This window comes from Mustela erminea, chromosome 6, assembly GCF_009829155.1.
Source record: "Mustela erminea isolate mMusErm1 chromosome 6, mMusErm1.Pri, whole genome shotgun sequence".
NCBI classification, from domain to species: domain Eukaryota; kingdom Metazoa; phylum Chordata; class Mammalia; order Carnivora; family Mustelidae; genus Mustela; species Mustela erminea.
The window spans coordinates 128,792,489-128,812,696 of record NC_045619.1 but is presented as its reverse complement, the minus strand read 5'-3'; the positions used below and the strand labels follow the sequence as shown (position 1 = coordinate 128,812,696).

The 20,208-nt window shown below is 37.6% G+C and overlaps 1 protein-coding gene across 1 annotated transcript in view; it reads right to left on the bottom strand.

Annotated features, from left to right (window-relative positions):
- The window catches only part of GPR158 (G protein-coupled receptor 158), a 420,682-nt gene that overhangs the window by 175,595 nt on the left and 224,879 nt on the right, over positions 1-20,208 (bottom strand). The window contains exon 4 of the mRNA XM_032349655.1: positions 6,764-6,960. Coding sequence (XP_032205546.1) covers positions 6,764-6,960 — 197 coding nt within the window. The remainder of the gene's footprint in view (positions 1-6,763; positions 6,961-20,208) is intronic.

Sequence of the window (20,208 nt, the reverse complement as noted above, 5' to 3'; positions counted from 1 at the left end):
CAGAGTTTGGCACAGGCAAAAGTGAAGGCTGCTTATCCCTGAGGCTTTATGATACAGAGGGGGCCACAATCTTTCACCTCTGGGGCTGCAAAAGGAAATAGTCAACAAAACTAAAAAAGCAACCTGCAGACTGGGAGAAGATATTTGCAAATGACATATCAAATAAATGGCTAACATCTAAGATCTACAGAGAACTTATCAAACTCAATATCCAAAAAACAAATAATCCAGTCAAAAAATGGGAAGAAGACATGAACAGACATTTCTTTAAGGAAGACATACAAATGTCCAAAAGACACCTGAAAAAATGTTCAGAATCATTAGCCATCACGGAAATTCAAATCAAAACCACAATGAGATACCACCTCACTCCAGACAGAATCGGAAACACTAACAAGTCAGGAAACAACTTATGTTGGCAAGGATGTAGAGAAAGGCGAAATCTTTACACTGTTGCTGGGAATGCAAGCTAGTACAACCACTCTGGAAAACAGTATGGAGGTTCCTCAAGAAGTTAAGAATAGAGCTACCCTACGACCTAGCAATTGTACTACTAGGTATTTACCCCAAAGGTACAAATGCAGTGATATGAAGGGGCACATGCACCCCAAATTTGTAGAAGCAATGTCCATAACAGACAAACGATGGAAAGAGCCAAGATGTCCACTGACAGGTGAATAGATGAAGATCTCTCTCACACATACACACACACACACACACACACACACACACACACACACACACACTGGAATATTACTCAGCTATCAGAAAGGATGAATACTTACCATTTACATCAACATGGATGAAACTGGAAGGTATTATGCTGACTGAAATAAGTCAATCAGAGAAAGACAGTTATCCCATGGTTTCAATCATGTGTGGAATATAAGAAACAGTGAAGAGGATCAAAAAGGAAGAGAGGGAAAACTGAACGGGAAGGAAGCAGAGAGGGAGACAAACTGCGAGAGACTCTTTACTATGGGAAACAAACTGAGGGCTGCTGGAGGAGAGGTGGGGTGAGGGAATGAGGTAACTGGGTGATGGGTATTAAGGATGGCATGTGATGTGACGAGCACTGGGTGTCACATGCAACTGACGAATTACTGATCTCTACATTTGGAAACTAATAATGTGTTGGCTAACTGAGTTTAAATTAAAAAACAAAATAAATTTATTAAATAAAAAAGGAATACTCTCACTTATTCTTCAAATTATATTGGGTATCACAATGCCTAGCAATGGCAGATCCTCAATAAATAATTATTGAATTAAAAAACTAAAAATAAAAGATCTTTTTTTCCGCTTGAGACAACCAAGCGAAACTACCCTGCTTATAGTTTAGCATTCCTTCCATTCTTTCATGATGAAAATGTAGCCAAAATAAAAGAATCTGTACCATTGGTGTTTTGCTCATTTCAGCTATCTGGACAACCTATTAAGATTAGCACAAGATGACTGTTTGCAATTATAAAAAAAATTTAAATGAATTTATTGCCTAGAATCCCACTGGCTATATTTTTCAATACCTTATCTTTTAAGCTATTTTGAATATCATACTCAGGGCTCCTGGGTGGCTCAGATGGTTGAGCGTCTGCCTTCACCTCAGGTCATGATCTCAGGGTCCTGGGATGGAGACCCACGTCAGGGTCCCTGGTTGGCTCAACTGCGGGTCTGCTTCTCCCTCTCCCTCTGCCTCCCCTGACTTTTGTGTTCTCTCTGTCTCTCTCTCAATGAATAAATTAAAGAATCTTTTAAAAATGTCATACTTAACCCCTAACAAGAAGCAAACGGCTTCTTGCACAAACCGTTTCACAAACTGTTTCACAAACGGCTAATTTCACAAAGTGGTCTAAAATAATATAATAATAAAAGACAAATGTCTAGTAAGGTACTTTATATGAATTATCGCATTATACCTTCAAAAGAATCCTGTCAGGTAAGTAATAAACTCCTTTAAAAATTTTGTAATACCACTTCCTCATATCAGGGAGAACATATGATAGTTGTCTTTCTCTGCTTGACTTATTTCGCTAAGCATGATACGCTCTAGTTCCATCCATGTTGTCGCAAATGGCAAGATTTCATTTCTTTTGATGGCTGCATAGTATTCCATTGTGTATATATACCACATCTTCTTGATCCATTCATCTGTTGATGGACATCTAGGTTCTTTCCATAGTTTGGCTATTGTGGACATTGCTGCTATAAACATTCGGGTGCATGTGCCCCTTTGGATCACAAATAGCATGGAGGACATGGGGACTTAGAGTGGAGAAGGGAGTTGGGGGAAATTGGAAGGGGAGGTGAACCATGAGAGACTATGGACTCTGAAAAACAATCTGAGGGTTTTGAAGGGACGGGGGGTGGGAGGTTGGGGTACCAGGTGGTGGGTATTATAGAGGGCACGGATTGCATGGAGCACGGGGTGTGGTGCAAAAATAATGAATACTGTTATGCTGGAAAAAAATAAATAAATAAAAAAAAATAAAAATAAATAAAAATTTTGTAATAGCTTTATTGAGTTATAATTAATATACCTTTTATCCTTGTAAAGTGTACTAGCCAGTGGTTTTTAGTATACTGACAGACTTGTGAAATGTATTACCATAACTTAAGTTTAGAAAATTTTCATCCCCTGCAAAAGAAACCTTGAACCTATTCGCAGTCACACCCCATTCTTCCCTCCTTGTATCTTCTGATAACCACTAATCTACTTGGCTATATTGATTTGCCTATTCTGGGCATTTCATATAAAGGTAAACTTCATATAAATGATCTTTCATGAATATTTTCTTTCATTTAACATGTTTTTAAGAGTCAACCATGTTGTAGCATGTGTCAGTACTTATTCCTTTTTATTGACAAAAAGATATTCCATTTAATGGATATACCACATTTTATTTATCCATTCATCAACTGATGAAAAGTTGGGTTGTTTCCATTTTTTGGCTATTATAAATAATCTGCTATGAACATCTGTGTGAACGTTTTTATGTAGGCAAATGCTTTCTTCTTTTTTATTAGTTTCAGGTGTACAATATAATGATTTGACAGTTCTACACATTTCTCAGTGCACATGAAGTATACTCTTAATCCACTTTATTCTACCAACCTCCCTCCCCCCAGCAATCATGAGTTTGTTGTCTGCATTTAAGAGTCAGTTTTATGTTTTTCTCTTTTTCTTTCTTTTCTCATTTGTTTTGTTCCTTAAATTCAACATAGGAGTGAAATATATTTGTCTTTCTCTGACTTAGCATTATACCCTCTACCAACCTCCCTCCCCCCAGCAGTCATGAGTTTGTTGTCTGCATTTAAGAGTCAGTTTTATGTTTTTCTCTTTTTCTTTCTTTTCTCATTTGTTTTGTTCCTTAAATTCAACATAGGAGTGAAATATATTTGTCTTTCTCTGACTTAGCATTATACCCTCTAGATCCATCCTCATTGTTACAAATGGCAATATCTCATCTTTTTTTATGGGTAATATTGTGCTATATCTCATCTTTTTTTATGGGTAATATTGTGCTATACACACACATTGCATCTTTATCCATTCATCATCTATTGATGGACGCTGTGTTGTTTCCATATCTTGAATGTTGTAATTAATATTGCAATAAACATGGGATGCATATACTTTCTTGAATAAGTGTTTTCATTTTGGGGGGTTTAATACTCAGTAGTGACATTACTAGGTCAGCTGATAATTTTTTTAACTTTTTGAGGAACCTCCAGATTTTCCACAGTGGCTGCACCAGTTTGCATTCCCACCAACAGTGCACAAGGGTTCTTTTTTCTCCACATCCCTGCCACCACTTATTATTTCCTATGTTTTTTATTTTAGCCATTGTGGACATATGTTTCCAATTCTCCTGGGCATATACCTAGAAGTGGAATTACTGGGTCACATTATAAGTCTATTTTTAATTTTTTGAAGGACTGCTAAACTATCTTCCAAAGTGGCTGCAATTAGAGTTTCAATTTCTCCACATCCTCAACAATGCTAGTTACTGTCTTTTTATTTTTAGCTATGCTAGTGTGTGCTGGGGGCTTGTTTGGATTTTCCCAATAACTGTGCTCGCTTCGGCAGCACATATACTGAATTTTCCCAATAACTAATGTTCTTGAGCTTTTTTTCGTATGCATATTGGCCATTTGTATATCTTCTTTGGAGAAATATCTATTCAGATCCCTTGCCCATTTTTAATCTTTTTATTCTTTATATGTTCTAGGTTCTAGTATGATTTACAAATATTTCCTGCTAGTCTATGGGTTGTCTTTTTAACTTTTTTGATGATGTCCTTTGATCCACAAAAGTTTTTAATTTTAATGAAGTCCAATTTGTTTATTTTTTCCTTTTGTCATTTATGCTTTTCATGCTGTAACTAAGAAACATCGCCTAACCCAAGATCATGAAGATATGCCTATGTTTTCTTCTAAAAATATGTTTCTTAGTTTTGAGCCTAATACTTAGGTGTATAACCCATTTTTAACTTATTTTTGCATGTGGTGTGTTAAGCCCCATTTTACAGAGGAAAAGGCTAGTCAAAGTAGAGCTAAGCAATTTTCCTGAAGTGTAATAGCATTCGCGGGCTAAGACAGGATTCGAGTCTAAACAGTCTGACTCTAGGGTCTGCACACTTACCCACAATATTATGCTACTTCTATGTTGGAACTAAAGTTTTCCTCTTTGGTCAAAATAGATGTAAACTGATAGATTAAGGTTTTCATTCTTTTAATTACTGGTGGGCGGGCAATTCAATGGGAAACTCATTAAGACATCAGTAGTACTTCAAAAGGGATCATCAGTTTTCTGCTTTATGCAAAGAAATGCTGTAAAGACATAAAAACTTTAAAAAGCAAAGCCAATGTCTACCTGCTATAAACATGCAATTTCCACAACAGAAATGGTTTACTGCTTTGATAATTAATCATTCTTTTTGGTAGTTGAAATCAGAAGAGAAAAGTTCACCAAGTGTTTCCTTTCATCAATATACTAGGATCCATGTTCACTGACTTTATTATCTATATTATTTCCTAAAAATAAACCTCTCTATGTTATGTCACATTCTGTGAAAACTGAGTCTTCAAAAGGCGACCATCTTAAAACTCAATAAAGTCTAATCTATCTATTCCAGCTAGTTTGTATCCACAGAAATTTTACCAAATGATATGTAAAGATACCAATTCTCATGAAAGCCCTATAAAGTAGCATTTCATATGAAGGTCCAGAGAAATTTGAAAAGTTAATAATTTTGGAAATGTTAAATAACATCAACAAAGATTAAGACTTTGGTCTAGCAAGAACTATCTCAGTTTTCTTAATATCCAATGTAATATTCTACCCATCATGTATCATTAACTTCATTTAGCACAGCAATCATTAATGATTATAATCAAGTAAAATTCTGTTATCCCCTGTGTGAATGAATGGCATTATATAGAGTGATTTCACAGCAGTTTATTAAATAGAACTTTCAATTCTATCTGCTCTGCCAGTGACAGGTTTTGTTTTTTTTTTAACTAATTAATTTTGTCTAGGTAATGGTGGTTGGATATTTCTCCATTCTACTTGCCTGCTACTTTATTATATATACAATTTAACACATATTTTGTTTCAAAAGAATGACAAGTATTGGTTAAATCAAGAGCAATTTGCCTGTCTGCATTTTCTTGCCGACTTAAAGCTTGATTTTGTGTTGCATGCTTCTGTTAATGAAACTATCTATTTAAAATTACTATTAAAGTCTGTAACATTAACATAGTGGATACATTCTCTTACAATCTCAAGAGAGGGGATTTTTTTAAATGTTAACTGGAGGCCTTATAATAGACGCCATTCAGAGAGTTGTTTTAATTTTTAAATTTCTAAAGGGAACACTTCATGATTCTGATGAGCTCTGTTATCTAAACCAATCTGTACAACTTTGCTAACATGAAGGGGTCATTTGAATTCAGAAAAGGTGGAAACTTTGGGCTTTCTATTTTTTTCTCCAATGGCACAAATAAGTTTCTGAAAGCAAGAGAACCACAAATTCTGACAACAACACTGGCAACATATAATTAATTGGGTGATCAAGTGAAGACAACTCCCCAGAAAGCTTTGCCCTGAATACTTTACCATTTCATCCACCCCTGACTGAGAAGCATACAAATATCTACACTACTGTTTGATTTCTCAGAATAGGACCGAAGGACAGGCTCTCTCAAAAGCCATATAAGCTCTTTGTAGGATCACTGTTATCCTGGGACACTAAAATAAGACCAAATATAAGCTGATAAGTAAATTTATTCTTCAACCTATCATTATACTTTGAATACACTTGCTCAAAAAAGTCAAGTCCATTTGCCAACTTCAAATATGGCTAAGATAAATAAAAATGAAATATAATAAATATCAAAAAGCTTTCTAAATATGAAAAAAATTAACAATACTTTGGGTACTGGCAGAATAAGTTTTTCTAGAAGGCAAAGAGATATAAAAGAGAGTTCTTTAAGGCAATAAAATACTCAAACTTCAGGCTAAATAGGGGGAAACATTCTGTAGAAGAAAATGTTATAATAAGATTCTATATTTTTAATCCCTATTTCTCCTGGGAAGACAGAGCTAAAGAATACAATGTTCATACTCTAGTCTGATTATATTATAGGAAGACTTTTGCTAAATAGAGAAGCAAGTGGAACATGGAAAAACTCTAGTTGCTCGAGAAAAGAAGAGGTCACTTCATAATAAAAGGAAGCTCATAACCAGGGTACCTGGGTTTACCTTTGCTTTGCGAAAGTGGTAGACCACCAGCATGCTAACGAAGTCGAGCAGCATACACAGGGCTTGGAAGGAGATGATAGCAAGTCGCAAATACTTATCCTCCTGGACAAAGCAGGGGCTGTCATCAGCACAGTAGGGGCAGCCCTCCCTGCAGGGTAGGCAGACATGGGCTTCTTCTGACACATCTTTTGCACTTCCTGAAAGTTCCAAATAAAACCACAGTGTCATTGCACCTCTGAGATAGGTGAGTACACAAAACACATCCTCACCTCTTTGTTCCTTATCCCTCTTACTAAAGACCTTTTATCAACCTTCTTGCTGGGGGAGAGTTACTTTGTTTTTAGACTTAAATAAAATTCTTTTTATCCTTTCAATTAAAAAAAATTGACTCAAGGTAATTGAAAACATTAGCAAAAATGGAAATAAAACTCCTTAAAGGCAAAGAACAGTTTTCCAATTCTGTCATATAATTATCTATCAATCCCCAAATCCCCTTTCCTATGGCAGAAATCATATTCATAAATATGTGTTAAAGAATTAACCAGAAGGAAGGATAAGAAAGTCATCTCTTTTCTGTACCAAGTAATACACAACACTTTTGGAACGTCTTGACCTAGATGGCACAGAATCCAAAATGAGGCTTTGATTGCTCCTTAATTCAGTGGGGAGCTCATCTACTAAGTTCATTAGGTCTAAATTGGATAAAATGGTACTTAACTGGCAGTTGTTCAGTGTGCAATTGCCTAATGATGGTGCATCCTTTACCCAGAGTATAAGCCATACTTACAGGCTATCATGTAATTTCCCACTTTGCCTACTCATAAGACATTTCCTCACTACTAACTAACTGCTGCTACTGATCAGCCCTTTAAGATTCTTCTGTCTCAGTTGTCAAACTTAACTTAGCTCTGAAGCTCAATAGGAGAAGATTTTCTTTGAGTTTAACACTGGGAAATAGCCAATTAAAAACATATACTAAAAACAAAAAAACAAAGAAAAAACTTTTTCCAACTCTGAACTCAATATGAAAGACATTAGTGAATATATACCTGAATTAGTATGTAACACAACCACCCTGTTCAATATGTAATACAACCTTGACTGATTGAGGAATCTGGGAATGAGGTTGCTCTGGTTAACAGCATTTTAATAACACAAAGTTTAACAGAAAGTCTTTATCACTTTCAATTCTTGTTGACGGTTCATAATCTAACTGTATTTGTCTGCTCTTCTTCCTTAATAAATATAAGAACAAAAGCATAATTGAATATTTCTTTGATGATTCAGGATATTGTGCTGTTTAAAAGTCACTATTCGTTACACAGTGAAAAGTGCACAAGTTTTAGTATCCAGTAGATATGGTTCCCATTCCAGATAGCTCTGAGATATTAAACAACTCAGTTGACTACTTTGGGTCTTAGTTTATTTATGTATGAAGTATGAATTGTTGTGGGTATCGAGTTAACACGTATAAATCAGAGTGCCTGGTTTTCTCTTCTCCAAATACTGAAGATGCAAACAGGGAGTTGAAATCCACCAGTGCCTTAAAGAAAAGTAGTACTGTTCAAAAACAAGACAGAAGAAAGAGCCGAGGCAAGGAGGAAGTGAGTGGGAATGATAAACTCCATTTTAGAGAAGATAACTTTGAGGTCCAACTCACTGTCCAGCAGTAATATACAATGAGAAATGAGCAATAATAGAAGACTGGGGTTTGGGAGATGGGTCAGTCAGAGAAAGAACCTACAGAGAGCTCAGGGAATGGTTAAGACAATGATTAGGGAATACAAAGAGTAAGAAGCTAAACAGGTAGGAATTTTTACAATGTCATAATAGAAAACAGATTTAGTGGGACATGCTGACATGTGATCAAAGATGATGACTGAGGAAAGGCTATGAGGTTATGATGATTGTTTTATCTGTCACCGACTGTTAAGACAGTGTTTTCCAAGAAGTGACAGATATTGTAACTAGTTTGTCAGGGCTTAGGGAATAAATATGAGATAAAATAGAGTATTATTTCAATAAATCTTGCATTGAATGAAACTAATAATGCAGTATATATTAATTAACTGAATTTAAATAAAATTAATTTTTAAAAAGATTTTTTAAATAGATTTTTATAAAGGGGAGGAATCACTTGAAAACTATTTTTCCAATATAGACAAAAGACAATGAGGCAGCCAATCTTGTAAAGTCTTATACTTTTCAACAACTCAGCTTGAGAATGAGGAGGGCCAGTTTTAAGAATGAAGACATGAAATATTAAAGTGGCAACAGTACCCAAGATGACTCATTGGGATCACTTGGCAGAAAAAGAATCCATTTAGTGTAAGATGGTATGATTTACTGGAACACCTATCCAAAATGGCTTTTTTCCCTTATTTTCTACAATTATCAGCATAGAAGCAAATGAAGAGGATATAGCAGTCGAGGATAGAGAGTAAAGGACTGTGACAGTGGCATTACATCACAGGGAGGGAGGAAAAGCCAGTTCAAGGCTGTAAAGGGGCTGCAGCCCTCACTCCTTCAGAGTAGCCAGGGCTCAATCCTCCAGAGACCTCCTGAGCCTGAGTTAGCTTGAGGAACTAAAGAGGAAAACATTTCTTCACCATCAACCTTATTCATTGATCAAAGGTAGCCTCCAGGGTCATTCACTCCTGTACACTTTTTGGTTAGGCACTTGTGTACTTGGAGCTGATTCCTGCATCTTGTGCCATGACTCTAGCAGTGCCCCACAGCAGAAAAGAAATTTAAAAGTGTGGTATGAGGTTCTAATCTGAGGCAAAGCATAATACACCTGTGTTTATGCAAAGTTTTCAGGCAATAGAACAATGACTGGATAAGACATAAGGCCAAGTGGCATTAGAAGGGATTAAAAACAAGTATCTGATATGGACAAAAACTGGAATATACACCAAGAGCTACAAAGTACGAAAGTCTGGGATACTAAGAAAGCAGTAACTGAATTAACCAAGTAGTAACTAGATAATCCTGTGAGTGAAGTGAGAAGTGGTCACTGCCCTGAATAAGATAAATTTGGGAAGAATTCAGATGCACTAATGTTGGTGACAAAAATGTCAAGAGGTCCATGAACAAATTTGGAAGACAGAGGTCAGGATTTCCCTTTCTGGCCAAAATGGAAGAATATGGGTTGAATTTACCTTCCTATCAGAAACAATGAAAAGAAAAAACAAAATATTAAAGTTATGGTTTTACAGACTGGACATCTGGTAAGAAAGGACAGTAAGGGACGCCTGGGTGGCTCAGTTGGTTAAGCAGCTGCCTTCGGCTCAGGTCATGATCCCAGCGTCCTGGGATCGAGTCCCACATCGGGCTCCTTGCTCGGCAGGGAGCCTGCTTCTCCCTCTGCCTCTGCCTTCCACTCTGTCTGCCTGTGCTCGCTCTCGCTCGCTCTCTCTCTGACAAATAAATAAATAAATAAATAATCTTTAAAAAAAAAAAATAAAAAGAAAGGACAGTAATTCCTAACAAGTGCAAACAATCCTCAATATACCAAGCTACTATAAACAGAGTCACAACAAAAGTTAAGTTAGTAAAGAAAAAGTATCTATGGAAAGTCTTTGTTTTGTGAAATAGTCCTTCTTAAGCCAATCTTTGCTTTCTTGCTTCAGCTAAATAGGCAGATATATTCTCACTGGTTTAAGAAGCTCCTAGTTGCCTATAAGCCTAGCAGTACATAGTACATAGTACATAGTAATTACTTTCAATACAAATTAAACTTAAAACTTCACCCATACCTGATGGAATAATTCTCTTAGACAGTATGAGCTATTTAGTATTTTGAATCACTCATGCCTGAGAAGTACAATTGAACAACACGGGTTTGAAACACATGGTCCACTTATACATGGATTTTTTTTCAATAAATATACTGATAAATTTTGGGAGAATTTTGACAACTTGGAAAAACTAGCAGATAAACTGTGTAGCCTAGAAATATTGAAAAATTAAAAGAAAAATTTGGATATGTCATGAATGCCTAAAACATATATAGCTACCATTCTATTTTAATTTTTATTATCATAAAACATATACAAATCTACTGTAAAAACTTAAAATTTACCAAAATGTATACATACTTACAGACCACACATGGAACCATTTTACAGTTGAGAGAAATGTAAACAAGTGTATAGATGTAGTTTTAAATCATAACTGTTTCAAATTAAATGTAGTAATACTATACTACTCCAGTAATTGTGTAGCCATCTCCTGTTGCTACTGTGGGGCGCTTGAGCATTGCCAGTATTTGCCTGAAGCCCATCTGATGCTAATCATCTCTGCGGGAGCATTTTGTCATTCCAGTAAATTTTGTACTCATAAAAAGTGGTCATTCAGGATTCTCATGTATTTATGTGTGTGTGTTTAGGACAATTCTGTAAACCTTGAATAACACCATGGGACCCATAGAGAGTACCACTAGTGATGCTGGAAGGGCTTCCAGGAAGCAGAGAAAAGTCATGACATCACAAGAAAGAGGTGAATTGATATGTACTAGATATGTACTTGAGATTGATATGTACTAGAGATTGAGGTCTGCAGCTGCAGTTGCCTGCCATTTCAACATAAAAGAATCCAGTGTAAGGACCATTGTAAGAAAAGAAAAAAAAGAAAAGAAAAGAAAAAGAAAAGAAAATATTTTTATCTCATATTGAAAATGCAGCTTTTATGTGGGTGCAGGATTGCTAAAAGGAAAGCATACCTATGGACTCTAATATGATTTGGAAAAAGGTGAAGTCATTATATGAAAACTTAAAGATAAAGGAAGGTGAAGGATCTAAATGCTGGAGAATTTAATGCCAGCAAAGAATGGTTTGATAATTTTAGAAAGACATTTGGCTTAAAAAATGTCAAGATACAGGTCCAGAGAGAGTCAATTATCATATGGTTTCACTTATTTGTGGAGCATAACAAATAGCATGGAGGACATGGGGACTTAGAGTGGAGAAGGGAGTTGGGGGAAATTGGAAGGGGAGGTGAACCATGAGAGACTATGGACTCTGAAAAACAATCTGAGGGTTTTGAAGGGACGGGGGGTGGGAGGTTGGGATACCAGGTAGTGGGTATTATAGAGGGCACGGATTGCATGGAGCACGGGGTGTGGTGCAAAAATAATGAATACTGTTATGCTGGAAATAAAAAAAAAATTCACTAATGAACAGAAGTTTAAAAAAAAAAATGTCAAGATAACAGGAGAAGCAGTGTTTGCCAACCAAGAGGCAGCAGATGAGTTCTTGGATGCCTTTAAGAAAACCATTTTCTGGGTTGGTTCCATCAATGCTGTGTTCTTAAAGTCAGGAAGTACTTCTCCAGTAAGGTACTGCCTATTAAAGTTCTTTTGATATCAGACAATGCCCCTGGCCAGCCAGGACCCCATGAATTCAACACTGAAGGCAGGGGAAAAGTTAAGCTTTCCCCTAAACAAGATATCTCTAATTCAGCCTCTAGATCAGGATGTCATAAGGACCTTTGAGGCTCGTTACATGGTGTTCTATGAAAATGACTGTCATGGCTGTGAAAGAAAACCACAATGGAATATTACTCAGCCAAGAGATAGGATGAATACTTACCATTTACATCAACATGGATGAAACTGGAGGGTATTATGCTGAATGAAATAGGTCAGAGGAAGATAATTATCCTACGGTTTCACTCATAATGTGGAATAAAAGTAATAGTACAGAGGATCGTAAGAGAAGGGAGGGAAAACCAAATAGGAAGAAATCAGAGAGGGAGACAAATCATGAGAGACTCTTAACCATAAGAAACAAACTAAAAGTTGGTGGAGGGGAGGTGGGGGGTTGGGGTAATTGGGTGATGGGCATTAAGAAGGGCATGTGATGTGAGGAACACTGGGTGTTATATCCAACTGATGAATTATGAACTCTACATCTGAAACTAATGATGTACTACTGTATGTTGGCCAATTTAATTTAAATTTTAAAAAGAGAGAGAACCACAATAGAGAAAGCATCATAAAAGTCTAGAAGGATTACACCACCGAGGATGACATCATTATAACAGAAAAGGCCATAAAAGCCAAGGCCAAAACTAAATTCCTACTGGAAAAACCTGTGACAAATGTTGTGCATAACTTCACAGGATTTACAACAGAGCCATGCAAAAAAGGCAGGGGGTGAGGGTAAAGGGTGATATGGATGTTGGAGAAATGTAAGAGTTAATAGATACCACAGCATAGGGATTGACAGAAGATTATTTAATGGAGATGAATGCTTCCAAACCAATGCCAGATGATGAGGAGGAAGAGGTAGAAGAAGTAGTATCAGAAAACAAACTGACATTAGACAATCTGGCAGAAGGGTTCTGGTTATTCAAGACTGCTTTAACTTCTTTAACAGCATGGACCATTCTATGATACAGGCACTAAAACTAAAGCAAACAATGGTGGAAGGATTGGTACCATATATAAACACTTAGAGAAATGAAAAAATAATTCCATAAAGTTACAGCAAGTGTGTCTCATTCTCCTGCCTCCTCTTCCACCTATACCACCCCTGAGACAGTCAAACCATCCCTTCTTCCTCCTCCTCCTCCTCCTCCTCCACAACCTACTCAACAAGAAAGCAATGAGGTGAAGACTTCCATGATGATCTACTACCATTTAATGAATAGTAAATAATAATCATGTCAAACAGTTAATAAACTTACTTGATGTACATGTACACCACTTCATGTGAAAATCTAATAGCTATCAAGCAAGAATTGTAGGAGATATTTCTGCATCATCATCACCAACCCTGCTTAAGCATTCATTGTGTAGAACATCATGTGCAAGACGCATATGGAAGTGGATAAGCTATCTTTCCAAAGATATGCAGTAAGTGATATTTAATATAAAATTAATACTGTGTTAGTTTGCTTACAGCTTTATAACTTGGCTTTTGAAGAATTATGTTACCATATCCTAGCCCTTTCTCTCTCATAATTGGAGAAACTGTGCTTGGCCTGGCAGCACAGGTAAGAGTTTTTCTCTAAAAATGTAACAATGTTTCCAATACTATATTAAGAAGATGATTATAATACTGCATGTCTTGAAATTTTTTTCTTTAGGTTTTATTTATTTTAGCAAGAGAGAGAGCACAAGCAGGAGCGGCAAAGGGAGAGAGAATGTCCATTAGACTCTGCACTGAACATGGAAACGCCACTGGGCTCGATCCCACAATCCTGAGATCATGACTTAAGCTGAAACCAAGAGTAGGATGCCTAACTGTACCACCTAGGTGCCTCTGTATGCCATAAAAATGTTATAATGATTCATTCTTTAGCATATAGGGTAGGCCTTCATGAAGTAACTGTGTTGATTACACTAGGTTACTATAAAGCAATCATATTGCTGCTTCTTTATCAATGCATGAATTCTAATATCTATAACTAAATATAAATTTCTTTTTCACATTATCTTTTCATTTTTGATGTCTACTGTTAGTAATACATATAGCATCTACAGTGTCTTGTAACATACAAGATAATACTGATGTAGGTATTGATACATGATTCATCTTGAAAAAAGATAACATAAACTTATGATACTGATAAGTGCAATACAATAAATGTATTTTCTCTACCTTATGATCTTCTTAATAATGTTTTTTCTCTAACTTTCTTTATTGTAATAATAACTCATAGTACATAATATATATACAAAATATGTGTTAATCAGCTCTATAGTATTGGTAGGACTTACAGGCAACAGTAGACTATTAGTAGTGAAGTTTTGGGGAAGTGAGGAATTATACATGGATTTTTCACTTTGCAGGGGGTTGGCACTCCAAACCCCCATGTTGTTCCAAGGGTCAAATGCATTGCAGAATGTTAAGTGCTTTGTATATCTGAACTTGTTAACTTTTGTAACATGACCATGGCAAGCAGTTACAGTCACATTCTAACTACATTTCCAAGTCCTCCAGCTTTGTTAACTTTTCCATTGTTTTTTTTGTGTTTTTTTTTTTTTAAGATTTTATTTATTTGACAGACAGAGATTGCAAGTAGGCAGAGAGGCAGGCAGAGAGAGGGGGAAGCAGGCTCCCTGCTGAGCAGAGAGCCCGATGCGGGGCTCGATCCCAGGACCCTGGGATCATGACCTGAGCTGAAGGCAGAGGCTTTAACCCACTGAGCCACCCAGGTGCCCAACTTTTTCATTGTTTTTAACCAATTTTAATTTGAGAGTTTCTTTTGGCTTAGGACCAAAGCTATGGTCCACCTTTAGTAAGTGCTCAACATCTAAGCTTATCTCTGATTTTTTTTCACGACGAATATTTTACTTTTGTCCAATTTCCTCATTAATTGTTAATTGTTATTCTGTTGCATAGTATATATTTCTGTATGGTACTCCCAATCAGTTTTCGAAGGAGGTTGAAGACAAAAAGCATTGATAAAATAATACTTCAAGTTTTACAGAACTTGATAGAAACAAATTATTATTCAATTCAGCATCTATTTTCTGAGTGTTAAATTATGTGTCGGGAACTATTTAACTGGAATTAATTAGTGAACAAAACAAAGATCTCTGTGCCTGTGGAATATGTGTTCTACTGAGGAAAACGGACACAACCAATCAACGTAATAGGTAAATAACATGTTATGAAAACTGAGAAGTGCCAAGAGGAAAAATTAGTAGAGCAAAGTCAGGGGAATCAGATCTACTGGAGGTAGGAGCTGCAATTTTAAGTAAGTGGCTAATGTAGATCTCATTCTAAAGGTGATATCGGAGCAAAGATTTGAAGGAGATAAGAGTTATCCATTCTGTTGTGATTGAGGAGAATTCCAGACAGAGGAAATAGCCATTACAAAGATCCAGAAGTGGGAGCATATCAGGTGTATGTGAGGAAGAGCAAAGAGGCTGCTGTGGCTAGAGCAGATTGAGTGTGGGGCAGTATAGTGGAAGTTGAAGGCAGAGATGTAATAGGGCCAATCATAAAGGGCACTTGTGGGCCACTTACAGGGACTTGGATTCTACCCTCAGTAAGATAGAGCGCCATGAAGGATTTTGAGTAGGGAAGTTACATGGTATACCTTGTGTTGTTACAGGATTATTTTGGTATGCAGAATATACTGGAGTGGGTAAGGGTAAAAGTAGGGAAATTAGTGAGTGGTTTCCAGTAATCCACTTGAAACCTGTGATGGCTGGAGCCACAGTACAACAGTAAAAACTTTAAATTCAAATAGAATTTTAAGATGTAGTCAAGAGGGTTTTTATGATGATTTGGTTATGGAATGAGGGAGGAGAAAGAGTCAAGGATAATTCCTAACTGTTTGGCATTGACAAGTGGATGGATGAAGTTACTATCAACCAAAATGGAGAAGAATGCATGTGGAAGTTTTTGGAGTAGGCCATAAATTCAAACTTGACATTTCAGTTTGAAGATGTCTACTGGAGACTGAAGTGATGATGTCAAGTCTGGAGTTTGGAAGAAAGGTCTGCATTGATGATAAAGACACAAAGTTCATGGGCACATAGACAGCATTTATAGCCCTGCTACTGGGGCAGATCATCAAAAGAATGAATGTAGACAGAGATGACTCCTAGGGTCCTCTAATGTCCAACAAATTTCTTAGTCACACAAAACTTTCCCTGTCTCTGACTCAAATTTTAAAGGTTACTGCATTTATTTTTTTCCATAACCATAAATTCAAAAAGTTTTGAAACAACCAACTGCAGATGAATATTTTCTTTGGGTTTAAATATGACTTACTATTAATCAAATAATTAAAGCTGCTGTTTTGGTTTGGGAGCCTGAGAAAAGGACCTGAGTATACATAGGTGATTTGTAGGTGATGCCCTAAAAAACAGGAGTGAAAAATGAGCTACAAACAAGAAAGAAAGGAAAGGCAATAAAAAGTATTGCCATTTGCGACAACATGGATGGAACTAGAGCGTATCATGCTTAGCGAAATAAGTCAAGCAGAGAAAGACAACTATCATATGATCTCCCTGATATGAGGAAGTGGTGATGCAACATGGGGGCTTAAGTTGGTAGGAGAAGAATAAATGAAACAAGATGGGATTGGGAGGGAGACAAACCATAAGTGACTTTTAATCTCACAAAACAAACTGAGGGTTGCTGGGGGGAGGGGGTTTGGGAGAAGGGGGTGGGATTATGGACATTGGGGAGGGTATGTGCTTTGGTGAGTGCTGTGAAGTGTGTAAACCTGGTGATTCACAGACCTGTACCCCTGGGGATAGAGTATTATGCCTCCATCAGAAAGGATGAATACCCAACTTTTGTAGCAACATGGACGGGACTGGAAGAGATTATGCTGAGTGAAATAAGTCAAGCAGAGAGAGTCAATTATCATATGGTTTCACTTATTTGTGGAGCATAACAAATAGCATGGAGGACATGGGGACTTAGAGTGGAGAAGGGAGTTGGGGGAAATTGGAAGGGGAGGTGAACCATGAGAGACTATGGACTCTGAAAAACAATCTGAGGGTTTTGAGGGGACGGGGGGTGGGAGGTTGGGGTACCAGGTGGTGGGTATTATAGAGGGCACGGATTGCATGGAGCACTGGGTGTGGTGCAAAAATAATGAATACTGTTATGCTGGAAAAAAAAAAAAAAAAAAAGTATTGAGCTGGATATCACCATGGAGCATGTGAACTAAATTTTCTGGGGAGGACCTAACAGCTGCATACAACACCCCTCAGATTTGTCTCTCCAGAGAGTGGAGGAACCTGGCACACTTACGCAGCAACCACCAATTCTGCTTGTTGATAACTGTTCCCAGGAGCCTTCAATTCCTCTGCACTCCTGCATAAGGCTGAGCAAGCTTATGGGATTTCAGAGAAAGCCCTGAGGCAAAAAAGGGGAAGAAATTCTGTGGGCATTTAAAGTAAGAAACTGGCAGCATTGTCCCATAACTATCATAATAGCTACAATATGAAGTGGGTCAAGAGTATGGGACACAGGGCACCAAAAAAGGCCAAAACCAAAACCAAAAACTATGATAGCTTCTAGATTCCAAAATCAGCTGTTTCTGGTGCTGTTCAGATGCAATACAATTTGAATGGTGCCACCTAGATCTGAGCAACATGCTTAGCCATAAGCTACACACAAAGAGATGAAGAAGCTTGGGGACCTTGCGGGACACACAGGTAATTCTAATAATGCTATTAAATACTTCCCTATACATTCACAAAGCAATTTACTTTGCAGAAATCGTTTATTGTTGCCTCTGGTCTTTTTCTTTCCTCTGTAATACTATGTTTCCACTAATTTGTTAAAGACTGTAGAGAATACAATTAATTACTCCTATTTTATTTAAAGAGCAGGACCCTCTCTAGTTTACTTTTTGTTATATAGATTGTAACTGAATTGCAGTAAGGTGAGATGCTCTAACAAACTGGGTTGGTCAAACTACCCAAATCAGATTTTCAAGACCTGGAGGCCCAAGAAGCTTAAGCTTAAAATCATCACCAAAGGAACAACCTTACTTTCACATTAGCAAAAAAAGAAAGAAAGAAAGAAAGATGGTTTCTCTTCTCAGATTTTGCCATATTCAACAACTCAGATTGGTATTGTCATGGGCTCACATAAGACATTTTGCAACATTCTAAACATTTGGGTTTGAGATCAGTTATTTCTTCTATTTAAGACATAACTGAAGATTTTTTTTAAAAAAAGGAAAAAGAACAAATTCTCTTCTGCAATTAAAACAGAGTACATTTGTTCTGGGAGCTTGGGAAGATGGCAGAGTAGGACCACCCTGAATTCTCCCCATCCCACATTTACAACTAGGTATCATCCACATCCAAGTCAATAAACTGGAGAGTGATCTGAAGACTGGCAGATCAAACTCTACAAATAAATATAGGGAAGAAGCTGCATCTGAAAGGTTAAGAAGGTCAGAAATGCAGAGAGGGAGGCTGCCTTCAGGAGGGAGGGAGCTGTACACATGAAGAGGGCAGAGAAATGGGCCCCTGCACCAAGGAGATCATGGAGAAGATTCATCCCCATAACCTGTAACATCTGGGTTTGAAAACCAGAGAAGCTGAGTTGTGGGAATTTCTAAAACCAAGAGGACTTGCAGCCTAGTGCTTTAAGTCAGTAGACTCAGCAGTGGGCAAACCAGGATGGTTAGTGATAGCTGGGTCTCTGCCCTGAAAGAGAAAGCAGCTTGAGCAAAGAGACAACACAGAAACAGTTTACACAACAGGGCTAGGGAAGGAGGTAAATGGGAGACAGAGCTGTTCATACTGATCTCAGAGCATGTTGGGGGATTTCCCCAAATCTGAGGGAACTGGCAGTTGCCATTTTCCTTCCCTGCCTTCCAGCATACACACAGAGCCACCTGCAGGAGGTGCTCCAGACACTTGCTATTAACCTGCTAGCAGTGCACCTGAGGACTTGCATACTCCATTCCTACTAGCCTCAACCCTGGGCTCAGGGCAAATTTGGGGAACATATAGGCTCCACCCAGCTACCGGATGCACAGCTGCCACCACATGCCAAGCCTAGCCAAGTCTAGGCTTGCATCCCAGCCACCCTGGCCCCCAGCTGTTGCATCATTTCAGGGAATCTGAGGTGTGACTAGTGGCCCAATGCAAATTTGGTAATAACCCTGCCCCGCTCCCAAGTTCCTTGGCAGAAGGAACTATTCCAAGTTCCCCATCAAAGCTGGCCTGCTGGGTCCCCCTAACACCACAGAGAACAAATACAGACCACAACATGCACAGAGTCAGTGCAGCTGACTGCACTGAAAGAAAAAGTGACTCAGACACAATAGGAGGGCAAAAGCAGCACACACAGGATACTCTCCTGAAGTTCCAGGTTTGGGGGAAGAGTGAACACTGCTGTGCAGGGCACTCCAGGGACTTTTCTTCATAAAGCCACTACTTTCAAGAGCAGAAGACATAGCTGACCTTCTTAACATACAGAAACAGACACACAGAGGCAGACAAAATGAGAAGACAGAAAAACTTATCCCCAGTGAAAGAAAAAGACAAGGTCATGGCCAGAGATCTAAGTGAAACAGATATAAGTAACATGCCTGACAGAGAATTTAAAGCAATGATCATTAGGATACTCATTGGTCTTGAGAAAAGTGTGGAAGACATTAGTGAGACCCTTAACACAGGAATAATAGAGCAGAGATAAAAGAAAATAAATGAAATGAGAAACACACTTGATGGAATGAACATCACAATGGAAGAAGCAGGGGAACAAATTATTGACCTAGAAGACAGAATAATGGAAAGCAATCAAGCTGAAATACAGAAAAAAGAACTCTGTAAAATGAGAATAGACTTAGGGAACTCAGAGACTTCATCAGACATAATCACATTTATATTATAGGAGTCAAAGAAAAAGAAGAGAGAGAAAAGGAAGCAGAAAATTTATTTGAAGAAATAATTGCTGAGAACTTCTCTAATCTGGGGAAGGAAATCCAGATCCAGGAGGCACAGA